The sequence below is a fragment of the Anabrus simplex genome, chromosome 4, assembly GCF_040414725.1.
Source record: "Anabrus simplex isolate iqAnaSimp1 chromosome 4, ASM4041472v1, whole genome shotgun sequence".
Lineage (NCBI taxonomy): Eukaryota > Metazoa > Arthropoda > Insecta > Orthoptera > Tettigoniidae > Anabrus > Anabrus simplex.
Genome location: NC_090268.1, coordinates 140,286,669 through 140,303,284, shown reverse-complemented (window position 1 = coordinate 140,303,284; position 16,616 = coordinate 140,286,669). Strand labels below are relative to the sequence as shown.

Genomic DNA, 16,616 nt, shown 5'->3' with positions numbered 1-16,616 from the left:
CCCATTTACACAATAGATAACCTCATCTGCCTTGTCCAGTTCTTATCTGATTGATGATTCTCCACTGTCGTCTTGGAAGAACAAATATTTGTACGTGTTTAGAAGGATACTCAACTAGATGTTTGTTGACTACTGAAGACTGATCCCACTGAGCTTTACATGAACTGTTAACATGAGAAAAGGTTCTTTCAAGATACACTGAAGAAAATGGAAACTGCAACACTCAGAAGGAGAGGTGCTACATTACTGCAATTGAACTTGCAGGACGAGTGTTCAGTTGTGATTCGATGATTATAATTTCAGGTCCCTCTGACTGCAAGGTTGGACAACAATCAATACAGGATGTGCCCACCACGAGCTGCAATACATTGATGAATTCGTCGAGGCATGGATTCAATAAGGCCCTGGATCACTTCCTGAGAGATTGTGGCCCATGCTTGCTGCACTGTACGGGTCAATTGTTCCAGAGTTGTGGGTGGCTGAGGACGGTTGGCCAGTTGTCGACCCATCATGTCCCATACATGCTCAATAGGACTGAGGTCCGGGGATCTGGCGGGCCATTCTAAGGTTGTGATGTGGAGAGCTTCTCTGGATGCGTGCAGTGTGAATCCGTGCATTGTCCTGCTGAAACATCCCATTAGCAATGTTCGCCATCATAGGGACAACCACTGCATTGAGTACCCTATCAACGTACTGTCGAGCAGTCATAGTGCCCTCAACAAGCACTGATTGTGATTTCACATTAAAGCCAATAGCTCCCCAGACCATAATGCTTGGTGCTGGCCCTGTGTACCACTCGACAATAAGATCTGGGCGGCCCCCCTCCCCGGTACGTCGGCGCACACGATTCCGCCGATCACTGCGGGCAAGACAGAAGCGCGATTCATCACTAAAGACGACCCTATGCTATTCGTCGACCCACGTCGATCTTTCTCGACACCAGGCCAGCCTTACACGTCGCTGTTGTGGAGTCAATGGAACACCTTCTGCAGGGACACGGGCTCGTAAGCCAGCTGCACGCAGGCGATTACCAACTGTTTGTTGTGTAACGCAGGGTGCCACAGCTGCTCGAATTTGCGCTGCTGTTGCATGGGGTTCCGTCCGGGCCATCCGATTGATGCGGCGATCCTCTCTCACAGTTGTCTGTCGCGCTGGACCTGTGCCAGGTCTACGGGTGTGGGTACCTTCTTTTGACAACTGCTGCCATACACGTTGTACCGTAGATGCCTGTCGGCCAACATGTGCAGCGACAGTCCTTAGCCATAATCCAGTCTCACACAGCCCAATTATCCGAGCCCTCTCAAAAGGTGACAGTTGTTGATAGCATGCTCTTCTCTGTCGTCGAGGCATGTTTGACGGGGAACACTTCACTGCACAGACTGCAAGTCAACTACGCTACACCAGAGTCCGTATACTGGAGTTGATTCCTCCGCGACCAATCATGTGGGAAGACCTGTAGCTACAATCCAATGGGTCTGAAACTTTGATCGTTTATATGCCTACATGGCATCGTTCCATATCTTGACAATCAACACAAACGACCAATGCCTTCATGGTGTTGCAATTTCCATTTTATTTAGTGTACATTGCTGTACGCCAGTGTGGTTTCCTTGATTTCAGTCGTTGATGTTCAGTGTGTGTAATATCTTGATGTATGGGTAGTTGGGGGGTTCTGCTGAATGTTTTTCCAAACCTTTAGGAGAGCTTCTGATCGTCTCAGGGCTGGAGGTGAAATATTGCTGATAACAGGAAGCTATGGCGTGTTCGTGCTCTGAATGCATTCCGTGATTATGCGCATTGCCTGATTGAGTTGTACTAGTGATGGGCAACGCTCTCGCTCGAGACTGACGTCGCAGGTCTCGAGACTCACGAGAATCTCGAGACCGATCCTCCTGTAGTGCAAGCTGTGCGACGTACCAGTAACTAAGACTGTAAAATTGATAGTATATCATTGGCAGTTATTGCGTGAAATAACGTTCTCGTTCATATGAAAACGTGTGAGCCAACACATTTTGTCAAAAGCCTGGAAAAGTACTGCATGTTCAACTATGAAACCCTTAATACTATTAACGAAAGTGAAAACAGAATGTCGGTATCTTAAACTGTTTACGACTTATTTGGGGTGGACATCTTAGCTGAATAACCATGCATAAATTGTGAATAACTGTATATAGGATGTACACCTACTTGGATACGAGAGGCGTACATTATTTGAAACCTGAAACGGGGAAGATGTGCTTTGCTACATATGCAACCCCCATTACACATGAGTGGAACGTGTAATCTAAAATGCCCGACTTTGCTCCAATTCATTCAGCAGGGTTGATGGGCAACGTTCTCGAGACCGATTCTCGTGTGCTACGAGCTGTGCGACGTCCCTGTAACTACGAGTATAAGCTTGATACTTATCATCAGCAGTTCCCATATGGAAACGTGGGTGACGATAAATTTTGTCAAAAGCCTAGGAAAGGACTGCATGTTGAACTATGAGCTCCTTAATACCATTAACGAAGGTGAAGACAGAATGCCAGTATCTTAAACTGTTCACGAGTTATATCAGGTGGACTTCTTAGATGAATAACCCGTATAATTTATTAATAACTGTTATTAGGATGTAAACATACCTGGATGCCTCACAGTCGTCGGCAGGGTAGCTTTTTGTGATTCAGACCGGGCCGGAGCTGTTCTGTGACTATTCCTCTTCATTTATACTATGTGTTTTAAGTATCGGATCATCCCAGAAGTATTTCTGCCGACGTATTTTACTTCTTTTGAATAAGCAACACAGCGGGCTGTGATATGTGACATCTATTCAAAATAAGCGACATCCACGACTTACGTTGTGTTTCGGACATCGTCTTCAAGTTGTCGCAAACAACTAAACACAATTTCACATTGCACCGTCATATATCGAAGTACCGTACCGTACCTAACTATGACGCGAATACTGTATAACATAGTAAGGAATTATTTCCTACGTCACCAAAATATCGGTAAACACAAGGAGTGGTCATATGTTATTGAATGTGGGGTCTGATAACGATGTACACCTACCTGTCGAAAGAAATGGAGCAAACTGAAGCATTTTACACATTCCACTCATGCGTAATGGTGGTTGCATATGCAGCAAGGTGCATCTTGCCTTGTCTCGAGTTCGAATAATGCACGCCTCTAGTATCCAGGTACGTGTACCTACCAGTGTATACAATGCCAGAATGCGTATCCTTTATAATTATGTTATAATGCGTCAAAATAGATCTCGGTAGAAATCAACGCCCTGGTCTCTTGTTGACACGTATTTACGAAGTTGAGAAGGCCCGTAGTTGGCTATTCGCATACTCGGCACAAACAACATTCAGGTCCGACTACCTGTAGGCCTACGACACGCCACACAATGCGGGAACAACGGTCTAGAGATCTCTCGAAATTTCTCGCGAGAAATAGTGCCTGCGCTAGTCTCCAGAAATCCCGAGAAATCTCGAGACCTCGTCTCAGACTGCCCATCACTAAGTTCTATAACGATCTTCTTAGTGTGAACACTATTGATCCAAGAGGGGCAGTAGCATTCAGCAACAGAATATGATAAGGCTAATGATGTTGATCTTAGAACATGAGTATTGGCTCCCCATGATGTATCAGCAAGTTTCTGAAGAATATTATTTCTAGTTTTAACTTTAGCAGCTACATTTGAGAGATGTTGCTTGAAAGTCAAAGTTCTATCAAGTGTTATTCCCAAGTATTTTGGTGTACTGCAGAACGGCAACATTTGACCTCGGAATTTTATTGTTGGTTTGTAATTAGACTGTCTGTTGCGTAAGTAGAATGTAGATATAACTTTTTTTTTTGAGGATTTAGGTGAAGGCACCATTTCTTGAAGTATACATCCAAGGTTTCCAGATTAGCTGCTAAAGTAGTTTCAGCATCATAAAAGGGAGCACCGAGTCACCAAACAAATGTCTATAAATGAATTTTCTTGATGATGTGTCTGGGAAGTCGTATATGTACAGACTGAAAAGAAGGGAGGGGGGAGGACTGATTCTTGAGATAAACCATCGTTTAATTTAAATACTCTACTTCTGTCATTATCAGCGTAGATCTGGAAGTACCTATTACTAAGCATATTGCTAAGTAAGGACGTAAGTTTACGACATGGGATAACACTGAAACATTTTAGGAGTAGTCCTTCTCACCAGACAGTATCATAGGCAGCTGACAGATCCAAAAAGGCAGCCATGCTTACTGATTTCCTCTCATATCCATTTTCGATATACGTGGTGAGAGACAGTACTTGATCATTATAATTTCTTCCAGGTCTAAATCCTGCTTGCTCTATAGGAATGTAGCTGTTGATTGTTTCATCTATTCTATTGTAGATCAGTCACTCAAGGAGTTTATATGTGACATTTAGAAGTGCTATTGGATGGTAGCTTTCCACTCTAGATGTATCTTTATTTGGTTTCAGTATGGCTATTATCTTTGTTTTCTTCATCAGAGGTGGGATTTTTCCAGTTTTCAGAATATTAGTGAAGAAGTTGGTTAACCATTTTATTGGGGCTGGTCTGCAATGAGCCAAAAATTCAGGATAAATTCCATCAAATCCTGCAGCTTTTCCAAGTTTCATACTTTTCATTGCGGCTTTAGTTTCCCCTTCTTTTAATGGAGTAGAGAATTCAGAATACTGCGGCGCTGCTCCTTTCTTGATGTCCAACTTTCATTTGATATCCTTTTTGGTGCGCTTGTCTTTTGTGTTTTTGGAAACTGATATTAGATGATTAGCAAAATCATTCAGAATGATGGCTGATATTTATCTTTTAGTTACAGAGTTTGAAGAGTCCAATTTCCTAATTATAGGCATTCCTGCTAGAATGGGTGTAATCTAGGGATTCCACTGCTTCATGCCAGATCCTTCTTCGACTCTCATCCAAGGATTGGAGAGGACCAGCTGCATTGTCGGAATTAGGATTTTCTTCATATTCTATTAGTAATTCCTCACTCTCTGAACTCCAGCCACGGATATAATCCTTACAATATCCTCTAGGGATGCATCGTCTGGCTGCACCTTTTATAACCCCTAAACATTTGCTGTAGTTGTATGTTGGTTTGATCCATCTTATATTGGAGTCTGTTTGCTTTGCAAATTCAGTCTAGTTGGCTTTCTTGAAGTTCCACCTCGGTTTACGAAGTGATCAAACAACAGGTAAAGACATCCCAACCTCCAAGAGAACAGGCCTGTGTTGACTATGTGGGAAATCGTTGAGCACTGTACGTCGAACCTGATTGTGTGAATTATGAAGCCGATTTGTGAAACAAAGATCTGGGGAGTAGCCTTGAGACCAGCGAGCTGATTGAAAGGTAGGCAGGTCCTTAGCAGCAAAAATCAGATTCAAATTTTCAGTTTCCATCCAGTCCACAAGAACTTCACAATTAGAGTCGTCCTTGTTATATGCGCAAGGATGATGATGACTGTTGAAATCACCGATATATTTAGTAGGATACTGCAGAGAAGGTATAGGAGGATTAGGCCAAGTAATATCTGGTGGCTTGTACACATTAACTATTATCAAGTTTTCAATGTTAACTGTAGTAGTAAAAATGTCATTTTCAGAGTTTACTGATAGTAATTGGTGATTTGTTATATAATTCCTGACATAAGTTCCAAGGCCATAATTTTGATGATAGAAGCTACGAATTTAAAGGCTGGAATTTTCCCCCTACTCTGTGACTGTAGTTTGCCTGCTGTGTGTATTTCTTGAAGCATGATGAGATCAACTGCATATTTCAATGCAATCTTGGAAAGATACTCATATTTCGCTCGACTAATCCCTTTGATATTCAATTAACAAATGCGCAGCGATCGTCAAATTCTACGAACTTGAGAGTCCTGAAAAGGACCACACATCTCCTTCTTGTTCGCTCTTTAACCGAGAGGTTGTTTCCAACAGTTCAGTCTCATATTATCACTGTTGCTTTCTTAGCACCACCAGGGGGACACATGTAGGGCAGTGTAGTGGTTAAACCTACAGATGTGAAGCTAATCAGAATCAATGAGGCTTATGGAAGGAAGGAAGAAAGAAAGAAAGAAAGAGAGACAGTAAATAGGATGTGTGTGGATGTGCTACGAGTTAAAGATATTCAGCTAATGCGAGATTATGAGGGAGAGCCAGATCATAAAGTGTTCTTAAGAGGTGTTAAAAAAGAGAAGGGTAGGAATATTCATCAGGAATACTACTGCACACAACATAGTTTCTGTCAGGCATGTAATTGAGCAAATGATATGGGCAGATATAGCAGCTGGAGGAACTGGGACAGAGAAGTGTCTCGGAGTATTCATCATGAAGATACAGATGGAGATGAAGTTGACAAGGTTTATGAAACAGTGAGCAGCATTGTAATCGGGGTCAACAGCAAGGATAGAACAGTGCTAATGGGGGATTTCTATGCAAGAGTTAAAAATAAGTTGATGGGTAAATGTGGGGAAGATATGGAAGCTAATAGGAATGGGAAGCATTTACTGGACTTCGGTGCTAGTATGGGATTAGCAGATATGAATACATTCTTCAAGCATAAGGCTGTTCACCACTATACATGGGAGGGTAGGGGCACCAGATCCATAATAGACTATTATAACAGACTCTGAATTCAGGAAATTTACGAACTATCCACACACTATCCACTGGCACAGACCCACACCCAAGATAGCGGGAAGTAAAGATGGAAATCCACAGACGGGATAAGTTAGGACTATCCATAATATTCCCCGCTTTTTTTTTTTTCGTAATTGATAATTCTTTTGGATAAAACGTTTTTAACTATTTTTTTTTTTAAACCTACTTTCTACCAGCTGCAGAGCATGGGCAAGCTGCCCAATTGTCTAGTTCATGGACAAGTAACATCTAAGCATGCCCCAACATTGACCTGCAAGAGCATTCAAAATTTGGGCAATAAGGAATCCACCTTTAGTAATAAAATTATAACAAGTTAACCAGTGTTTTTCCAAACATGCTTTCGAGCATGTCTTTTGACTTGAAAAAGATTTTTTTATCTCCTCAATTGGAAGCTGACAAATGTTTTAACAGTATTTCAGGTAAGTTTTAATTACACTTTAATTACATCTTAAATAATTAGTTTGTAAAACGTTAAGTGCTTTTTTTTTTTCAAATACGCTTCTGAGCAAAAGCTAAAACAAAAAGAGCCTTAAAAGACGTTTTGATCTTCTCAATTGGAAGAAACATTTCTTAACAATATTTTAGTTAAGAACAAGTTTTCAGTACTTTTTAAGCATTCTTCCCTCCCCTCACCGCCATCATCCTTCCCCATTAGACAAAGTCATAAGTTTCCAATGAGAAGAGATCAAGGCTGATACTAGAACATATATTGTGTATACCTTCACCTTTTTTAATACCAAAGCATAAGTGAATGTAGCTGATGATGACTGCAAAGCAGTCAAAACATGTTCTACTAATAATTTAAAAAATTGCCAAAGGCAAATAAAGGTATCGATTAGGTGGTTAAATAATTCTTTGATTCTTCAGAAAATTTGTTCGGGATGTGCAAGTATTCCAGAGCTTTTCCGATGATAAGACCAATACCTGATCTGTGGTGAACTAAGTATCTCTAGATCTAGGATAGAGAGAGTGAAATGTACCTGCAGATGAACAAGGGCAGAGAATCTACAGCACGAGGGATATAGTAGTAGGTGTATAGGATTAGTGAAAAGTTCCAAACAATGGACAGTAAGCAGGTTCAGGATATAGAACGAGATTGGGTGGTATACAGGGATGGTGTAGTAGAAACATTACGGGAATATCTAGAAAGAACTGTGTGTAAAGATAGGAAAAAGCAAATATTTCGGTGGAATAGTGAAGAAGCGAGGGCAGCTTGTAAATGTAAAAGGAAGGCATATCATAAATTGCTCCAAACAAGGACTGATACGGAGAGGGAATTGTACACAGATGAAAGAAACAGAAAAACTGGGGCGAATATTCATTCATAGCAACAGGAGTTACAGAATGGAATAATTTATCAGGAGAAATGTTTGATATATTTCCAAGCTCTTTGAAATCATTTAAGAAAATACTGTAATATACATATATAGTTTTGTTTACAAGTTGCTTTACATCGCACCAACACAGATAGGTCTTATGGCGATGGTGGGATAGGAAAAGGCTAAGAGTAGGAAGGAAGCAGCCGTGGCCGTAATTAAGATATAGCCACAGCATTTTCCCAGTGCGAAAATGGGAAAGCGCGGAAAACCATCTTTAGGGCTACTGACAGTGGGATTCAAACCCACTATCTCCCAAATGTAGTCTCGCAGCTGTGCACCCCTAAATGCACGGTCAACTCGGTAGATGGTACTGTAATAGATAAGGGAATTTGCCACCTGGATGACAGCCCTAAATGCAAATCAATGATAATGTAATAGATTGATAATGCTCCCTGCCATAAATCAGGGTCTATACTTGGCTTTTGTGCAATATGGTGCCAGAAATGGACTGGTGAACTGAAAGGATTGACCTCAATTCTATGAAATGCCTCTGGGTTGAAGAAGAACATTGACTTTGAGATCCAGACAAATTTTCTGCCATTCGTCTTGAGATGTTTGATGTTTTGACACACAGTGGACAGTTTCCTGAAAAGTTCGAGCTATCATAAAGGCCTAACAATTATTAATGTCCACTACTGGGCAATATATCTGAGGAACACTCAGAGGACTACTTCAAATAGGTGTCTGGACACTTTTGATCAGATGGTGTACCTATTTAATACATGAATTTTGTCTTCAATATGTCTATGTATATTGAATGTAATATAGAATTAAAGAACACAACAAAATTAATAATTTTTCTGATGAAAATTTTTCAGCTTTTTTTGTTTCATGGTACCTGAATATCGTTTCTTTTCCGTACTGATCTGCAGTCGGTGGCTGTAATGCCATCCTGCTGTTCAATGTACACAGGTGTTCTTTCAGCAGAATTTGGACCATCTGCATGCAAAATCATGGATATATTTTGCATAGTTTTGATAATAATAATTTTGTGTGGCTCTATCTAGCCGAGTGCAGCCCTTGTAGGGCAGACCCTCCGATGAGGGTCGGCAGCATCTGTCATGTGTAGGTAACTGTGTGTTATTGTGGTGGAGGATACTGTTATGTGTGGTGTGTGAGTGTGTAGTTTTTATCATTGGCATCATCACTTTCATCATTTTTATGTGCCACAAGATTAATGCTATCATCATCAGTCATTTCATAGTCCTGTATCAGAAAAAACTAGGAATAACTGAGGGATTAAGTTACTGTCTGTTGACTATTGACCTGGAGCGGGGTGAGGGTTTAAAAACCCTCATTCCAGTGGCGAAGAGGTCACTGTCTGCTTACCGAGTACTGCCACCTAAAAACATATAATTTTGTGGTACAGTATTCATGACAGAACTCTTAAGAATTACTGCATTAAGAAAGTAATGTAGTGTTTATATTAAAAAATTAAAAATGTGATGATGCCATCAATGAAGACTACACAGAAATTCTCCACATGATTTTGCATGCAGATGGTCCAAATTTTATTGAAGAGCACCTTTGAACATTGGCTTACTGATTTGGCTAAGATAATACAGCACCTCATTTAATTGGAGGTTGGATAACCAGTGTTTTACTGTAAAATAATGACAGTGTTCTACCCTCAGGATTGTCACCAGGTCAGAATATAAGCATTTTCTGTTTATTAAATAGGTGCGTTACTCTTACCAAACATACTAAGCAGCCCTGTGTTTAACAGTGAATCACTGCACAACCTACCATTTCTAAAACAACCTTCTCAGATTTGAGTATAGGTGTATGTTGCATTGTGCACTTAGAATAGGAAATCTGTTAAATGAAAGAACTAAAATATTATGTGATCATGAACACCCACTTGACATACTTGCCAGTAATGAACTGTTTTCACATACAAAGTACTATGATCAAATTGCAACAAATATATGGCAGATAGGCACACTGCCCAGTGAACTCATCTCTGCTTCCCAGTTTCATCAGACAGTGAGGATGAAGGCTTATCTTATGTTTACATTAGAGGTGGGTCGATACCAGTTTTTGCCTATACTCGACACTTGATACCATTATAAGTTTTTGACTCGATACGACAACACCTTCATTCTTGAAATAAAATAATAAAATTTAATTTCTAAATACAACATTACTTAACAAATAGACATTTTTATATTAAAACTTACCGCACACTGAATGGCCAAAATTCATGGTAAGACACTGAATGTGATGTTAATAACAAGTTGCTCCTCCGTGAGCCCTCAAAACTGCAGCAATACAGTGAGGCATCGACTCTACAAGGTGTTGGAATTGTTCTGGAGAGATCTGGACCTACGCATCTTGCACTGCTCCTCACAAATTGGTCTTGTGTAATTGATGCAAGGTTTATGGAGCATACACCAGCATCGGCAGCATCCCAAAAATGCTCAACTGGATTAAGATCAGGGGATCTGGAGCGCCAATATATGATTGTAACTTCACTGGAATGGTCCTCCAACCACCCACATGCCACCACAGAACGGTGACATGGCGCACTGTCCAGTTGAAACATGGCATCTCCATCAGGTTACTCTTGGGCCAGAAAGGGATGCAGATGGTCTGAAAGACTGTCCACATAACGTGCGCCTGTCAGCGCTCCCTGTAGCTGGAGAATGGGGCCTAATTACGGCCACGAGAATGCTGTCCAGACCAGAACTAAACCACCTTCCGCCTGGACACAACCTTGTTGACAAGCAGGATCCATAGTTCCATCTGGAATACGCCACACTCCCAGCTCGATACAACTGGAACTGGAATTCATCAAACCATACCACACGCCGCCGCTGTTCTATGGTCCATTGCCGATGTTCATGGGCCCACTGTACGTCATTGAGCTCCGTAGATTCACAATGAAGTATTTATTTATTTTCCACCTAGTCGATACAATGATTGCCTAAGGCAATTTTTATTGGTCAAAAGTGGTACATGTTTCGTATATTAACAACATCTTCAGCCACATAACAATGTTTAGATGAAAAATATAAAATAGACAAAGTAATGCTTTAGAGGAAGTGTCCTTGAAATTAACATAAGATTGACAAGATTAAAACAAACAAATAACTCAAGAGAAAATATATAAATTATTTCTACAATAGAAAGCAGTCGTCAAGGAAACACTTGTACAATATTCCATAGAGAAATTGTCCTAATAAATATTCTTTTCTTAATAATCCATGAAAAAAGATCAATTTATAAATTAAAAATTATACAATTTATAAGTAATTATCGAAATGAAGAAATCCTGATATCACAGTGCGGCTCTTATTATTAATGTAGATGAAAATATAACTAATCCCTAGTTGTCAAATCTTATTAAGCCTGCTTTCCTTTGGAACAGTAACTCCTGTCATTCTTTCACAGTTTTGCGCCGGGTGTAATATTGATGATGCGTTCTTCCTTGTTCTTGCACCTGAGGAGGAGGAGGAGCGGGGGATATAGGTGTGTCAAGAACTTCCTTGCTGTCACCTATAGCTTCAACTGAGGAGGAATAAGTTGTAGGGCTATCTGTAGGTGGAGAAATTCCAATTCTTTTTTCTTGATCCTTCTCAAATAAATACTTCATTGTGAATCTATTGAAGTGCGATACGGACCATGAAGCTGATTTTATGTAATTGAGCTCCGTGTCGAGGTGTCACCAAAGGGACGAGTTGGTCGTCAGCCGGTGCAGTTGCCTCCTTACAGTCCTGGTGGAAATGGGTTCCTGACTCCCAACATTCAACTTGTGCCTAGTATGGTTCTGCGCAGGCGATGTGATGTCCGTTTGTTAAACACCTGTGATCTTCCTGTGCGGTGGTTTACACGTGTGGTAAAATATTCTCTGCGATATTGAAGATCCACCCTCGAAACTGTTGACCTTGGAAACCTGAATTCACGTGTAATCTCCGCAATGCTATGACCCATGCGCTATGCGCCGATGATCATGCCACATTCAGAGTTGGTTAACTCATGACGTGTTGCCATCTTCACAACACTAGTGTCTGTGACAGACTGCTCAGCTATGCCGTAGCTAACTGCAATGCTCAGAGATCATACACAGCACACTTTCTAATGGGACACCCCTTCCTGTGACTTTTGGCCACTCAGTGTATATATTGTAAGTTATAATATACTGTGGTATGTAGTTCTAGTTAGTAGTTCCACAAATATATTACAAATGTGTCTTGACACTATTTAAAAATAATAAAAATCAAATGAATACTAAAACAGTAACTTAACCCATTAAAGACCAGTGTATGGTGTATCATATGCTACGTAAGCTATTTTTAAAAATATCATTACTTTTTGTTTGTGTTGCTGAGGAATATTTCAAACTTCCAAGTTCAACTTGCATTCAGCATGTTAGATTTATAAATAATTCTTAACTAGAGCTTATATGTATTAGTACCGTTCGATATCGATACCGATACTCTTGAGTATCGAGGGTATCGGAAATACTGACAATGCATTTCTAGAATATATACATATGTAAGAAAGACTATACAATATATATATCAAAAATATATTCTTAACTGGAGCTTATCAGTAGCCATATTTATTTGATATTGATAACTCGAGTACTTATGGTATAAAAAATATGAAGAATACATCTCTAGGATGAAAGAAAGAATATACAATATCTATATAAAATGAGAAATGTCTCCAAAATACTGCTTGTTTAGCACAAAGTTAGGGATGACTGGAAATTACACTTCAGCTGCTCACTAACAGGAGATAAATGAAGTAATCCCCCTATTCTTTGCTATATAGGACTAACACATTGCTATTCTAAAATTTTACATACAAATTCTTAAGTTTTAAAATTGTATTTGCTTTATGTTCCACTAACTACTTTTACGGTTTTCAGAGTTCTTAATTTTTGTCGCCCTAAATTCACATGATGTAATCTGTTTGCTGGAATTTTTGGTACCTTACACTCTATGTGTATGTGCATCTTGTATTCTCATACTTCTGTGAAATAATCTACTACCTTCATGGGCTTACGGCAAAATATTCCTCTAAATGTATAGTAAGGACATGTATCCCCGTCACACCTCTTCTTCCCATCACATCCTTTATGTAGTCCTTGCAAAATACAGGAGACGATTGAAGCCATTTCCCTCCTGATAGTATGTGTGACTATATTTCATAGTTTCTAAGTTCTACAGATTATATTTAAACGGGAGAGGAAGGGCTGTAATGGGCTACAGGCTGTAGGTACTGATATGCTATTGAATTTCCGCAAACCACTAGAAACTCTTATCTTTCATGTTGTGTTCACGGTTCATAGCATTGTATTCTGCCTATAAGGAATAACTTGAGTTTTAGTTTCTTAGTTTCTCCATTCTGAAAACTTGAGTTTTAGTTTCTCAATTCAAATTTCTAAGCATGTTGAGGGCTTAAAACCAATACCTATATTAGCTACCAATAAATGTACACTCAAAACTGCCTTCTGCCATATTGTCTATTATTAATGTAAATCAAATTTATGAATGCCTGATTATCTTCATCTTCAAAGGAAAAGACATTGCTAGTTTTTGGCTAAACACTTTGGTGGGCATTCACATCCAGGCTACATCATGCCATACATCAGTTATGCCGCTGCTAGTCGTCTGCTATGTCTCATGGTTTTAAACAATAGAAGGCCTACTACCTAGTAAAGTAAACAATTATCCGGGACAGTAGAAAAAATTACAGTCCCAAAGTTATTTCTGACATGGCATCATCCACTAGTGTAGCCAGGATCGGCCGATGGCGGGGGTTATAGTTACGAAATGATAATAGAACACAATGAAGGTGCTTGTGCATTTGGGGTGTGCGTATGCAAGACTTGTTGTTATAAGGACACTGATACTAGTGAATTATGTTTATATTCAGACTGCAGTACTGGTACACTACAAAATCTTACAGTAAAATACAGAACAAGAACAATACGATCAAGGTCAACAGCGACTGGTATGTTCAGTTTACAGTCTAAAATCCAACTTTCAAGGCTTCCTAGATAATAGATTCAACAGATCTGTTGGTTCTACATTTATGTCTCTGAATATTTATTGTTTATTGTCACTTTCTGTTTATTTTCTTTTTGTAAAATTTCCATGGTGAGAAGGGGGTCTAACCCCCAGTAACCCCCACTTGGCATCATCTCACTCTGTATACTGCATTAGTAACTTGTGGCTATTCATATTTAAGAAAGGAATTATCATTTGATACCTTATACTAAAGCATGGTAATGCCAATATTTGACTACTGTGACGTAGTATACAGTAACCTGAACACCTCGCTTTCCATCAAGCTCCAAAAGGCACATAACGCATGTGTTAGATTTATTTCAGAACCAAGGTTTAACCATATTTCTTCCGCATTTCATGGCTTCACTTAAGAGAGCGATGAAATTTACACACTGTTTCTTTATTACATCGTATACTGAACCTCAACACTCCTGAATATCTTGCCACACAATTCCATTACCTAGCATCACCTTCTAGTATTCCTACCAGATCATCATCCACCTCAGTACTAAGCATTCCCATTCACCGCTCAACTGGTTACAGTAGATCATTTGTAGTCGCCGCCAGTCGAATTTGGAATTCCCTACCTGCTGAAATTAGGAGCGTGTCAAACCACCTCCACTTTAAGAAACTCTGTCAAACCTGGTTAATAAATAATAATTATTCATAACATACATAGGATTAGATCATAGCCAAGTTATAAGGTTAATTAACACATTTAAGTGATACCTTAAGATATTAAATTGTAGATAACTAACTTACTGTATATTTAACTCTTCATGTAGGTGTATATATGGTCGGGCAGAATAGCAGGCTTCATAGCCTGAGTCCCACCATATAAAGCAAGACAATAAATAATAGTAATAAAAAAATAATTTTAAATGACAAATGCATAGAATGAGTACACTCTGGTTTTCATTTGTATGACCTTTGTACAATTTATATACAATTATTTTATTTACAAATAGAGAGAAACTCTGAGATTAATAATTATACATTTGATAAGATGTCATTAGGTTAATCACTCACTCAATGTCTTTTCTTGAAAAGGGTGTTCTGACTAGAGTAGCTACTTCTTGTAAGAAGCGAGTCAGGATATACAACTTCTTCTCTTCCACATGTTTCTAAAGACAACTTGGAGGGAACTTGAGAAGGCTGTATGTGGAGAATAAATTCCAGGAATGGCCAGAGCGTTGCTCCTGTAAGCAGTTTGGCTACCCCGTAAAGCAACACCAGGAACAAGGTTATAGTTTGGAGGATGACGTAGTGAGAAATTGAGGTGCCGATGTCCAGCCAGCTACCTTCGTTCTTCACCAAATGAAGAAAGTGTAGACCCATGATGTCACAAAACACCAAAACAATGAGGAAGAGCTTCTCAGTTGATGCCTAGCAAATAAAAAAATAACCAAGATTAATTTAAATGACACACATTATAAAACTATGGAATAAGTGATGAAAAGGAACACATTATAATAAGATAAATACCATGACAGGTCAGTGTGAAAAGAGGGAACAATAAACAGAGGAGTGGAAACAAAACAAGTATATGACTGACAAGGGAAGTTACATTATAAAAGATACATTAAAAAATCTATATATGAGCACATAACTACTACATAGCCTGATTAGTAAATCAGCACAGGTTTCATACACTTCTAGAGGAACCTTCAGTTTACTCAATGCTAATCTGAATTTTGACGTAAGGTCAATTTTTCTGAAGTGCTGCCTGGATATTAAATTTTAAAAAAGAAACAACAGTGCTTAAACTTATCTATGGACAACAAAATATAACATACATTTAAATACATTAATCTGAGAGTATCTAAAGTTAAAAAAATAATTTTGCATTATGTTCTTGAATGTTAACATATAAAATAATGACAAAATAATATTTTTCCTTCTTTGTGTGTATCCTGCAATGGTGCAATGTCTGCTTGTCTGGTCACTGTTTCTTCGGGCGACCATGAGATTTTTTTTTTTTTGCTAGTTGTTTTACGCTGCACCGACAGATAGGTCTTACGGCGGCGACGGGACAGGAAAGGCCTAGGAATGGGAAGGAAGCGGCCGTGGCCTTAATTTGCCTGGTGTGAAAATGGGAAACTATGGAAAACCATTTTCAGGGCTGCTGACAGTGGGATTCGAACCCACTATCTCCCAAATGTGAGCTCACACCTGCGCGCTCCTAACCGCACAGCCAACTCGCCTGGTACCACGAGATCTAATTTTTCCTGAGTCATACTGGAGGGCAGTTTTGGGCATGTGTTATCATCACTTCTAGTGATGTGCCCGTACCACCTGAGCCTGCTCCCCGTATTTTATTTGTAATGGATATCACTCCTATCCATGTCCTTACATCATCATTCTCCATGCAGTCTAGCCTTGTCACACACATCTCCATTGCATGGAGGGCCTGCTCATGCTTTGTTTAAGGTGGCCAACATTATGAGCTGTCAGGTGGTTTGGTACATTCTTATCACACAGCATTCTGGTAATTCATTCAGCTGTGCGGCATTAACTCGTGCTCCAGCATCTAGAAACATCCCTCCATCCGA

General features: G+C 39.5%; 1 protein-coding gene across 2 annotated transcripts in view; it reads right to left on the bottom strand.

Annotated features, from left to right (window-relative positions):
• Window positions 1–14,968: 14,968 nt before the first annotated feature.
• PIG-N (Phosphatidylinositol glycan anchor biosynthesis class N) overlaps window positions 14,969–16,616 on the bottom strand; it is a 120,165-nt gene continuing 118,517 nt past the window's right edge. For both annotated transcript variants that reach the window (XM_067145221.2, XM_067145222.2), the window contains one exon: window positions 14,969–15,450. In XM_067145221.2, the coding sequence (XP_067001322.2) occupies window positions 15,094–15,450 (357 nt within the window). In that variant the 3' untranslated portion in view covers window positions 14,969–15,093. The remainder of the gene's footprint in view (window positions 15,451–16,616) is intronic.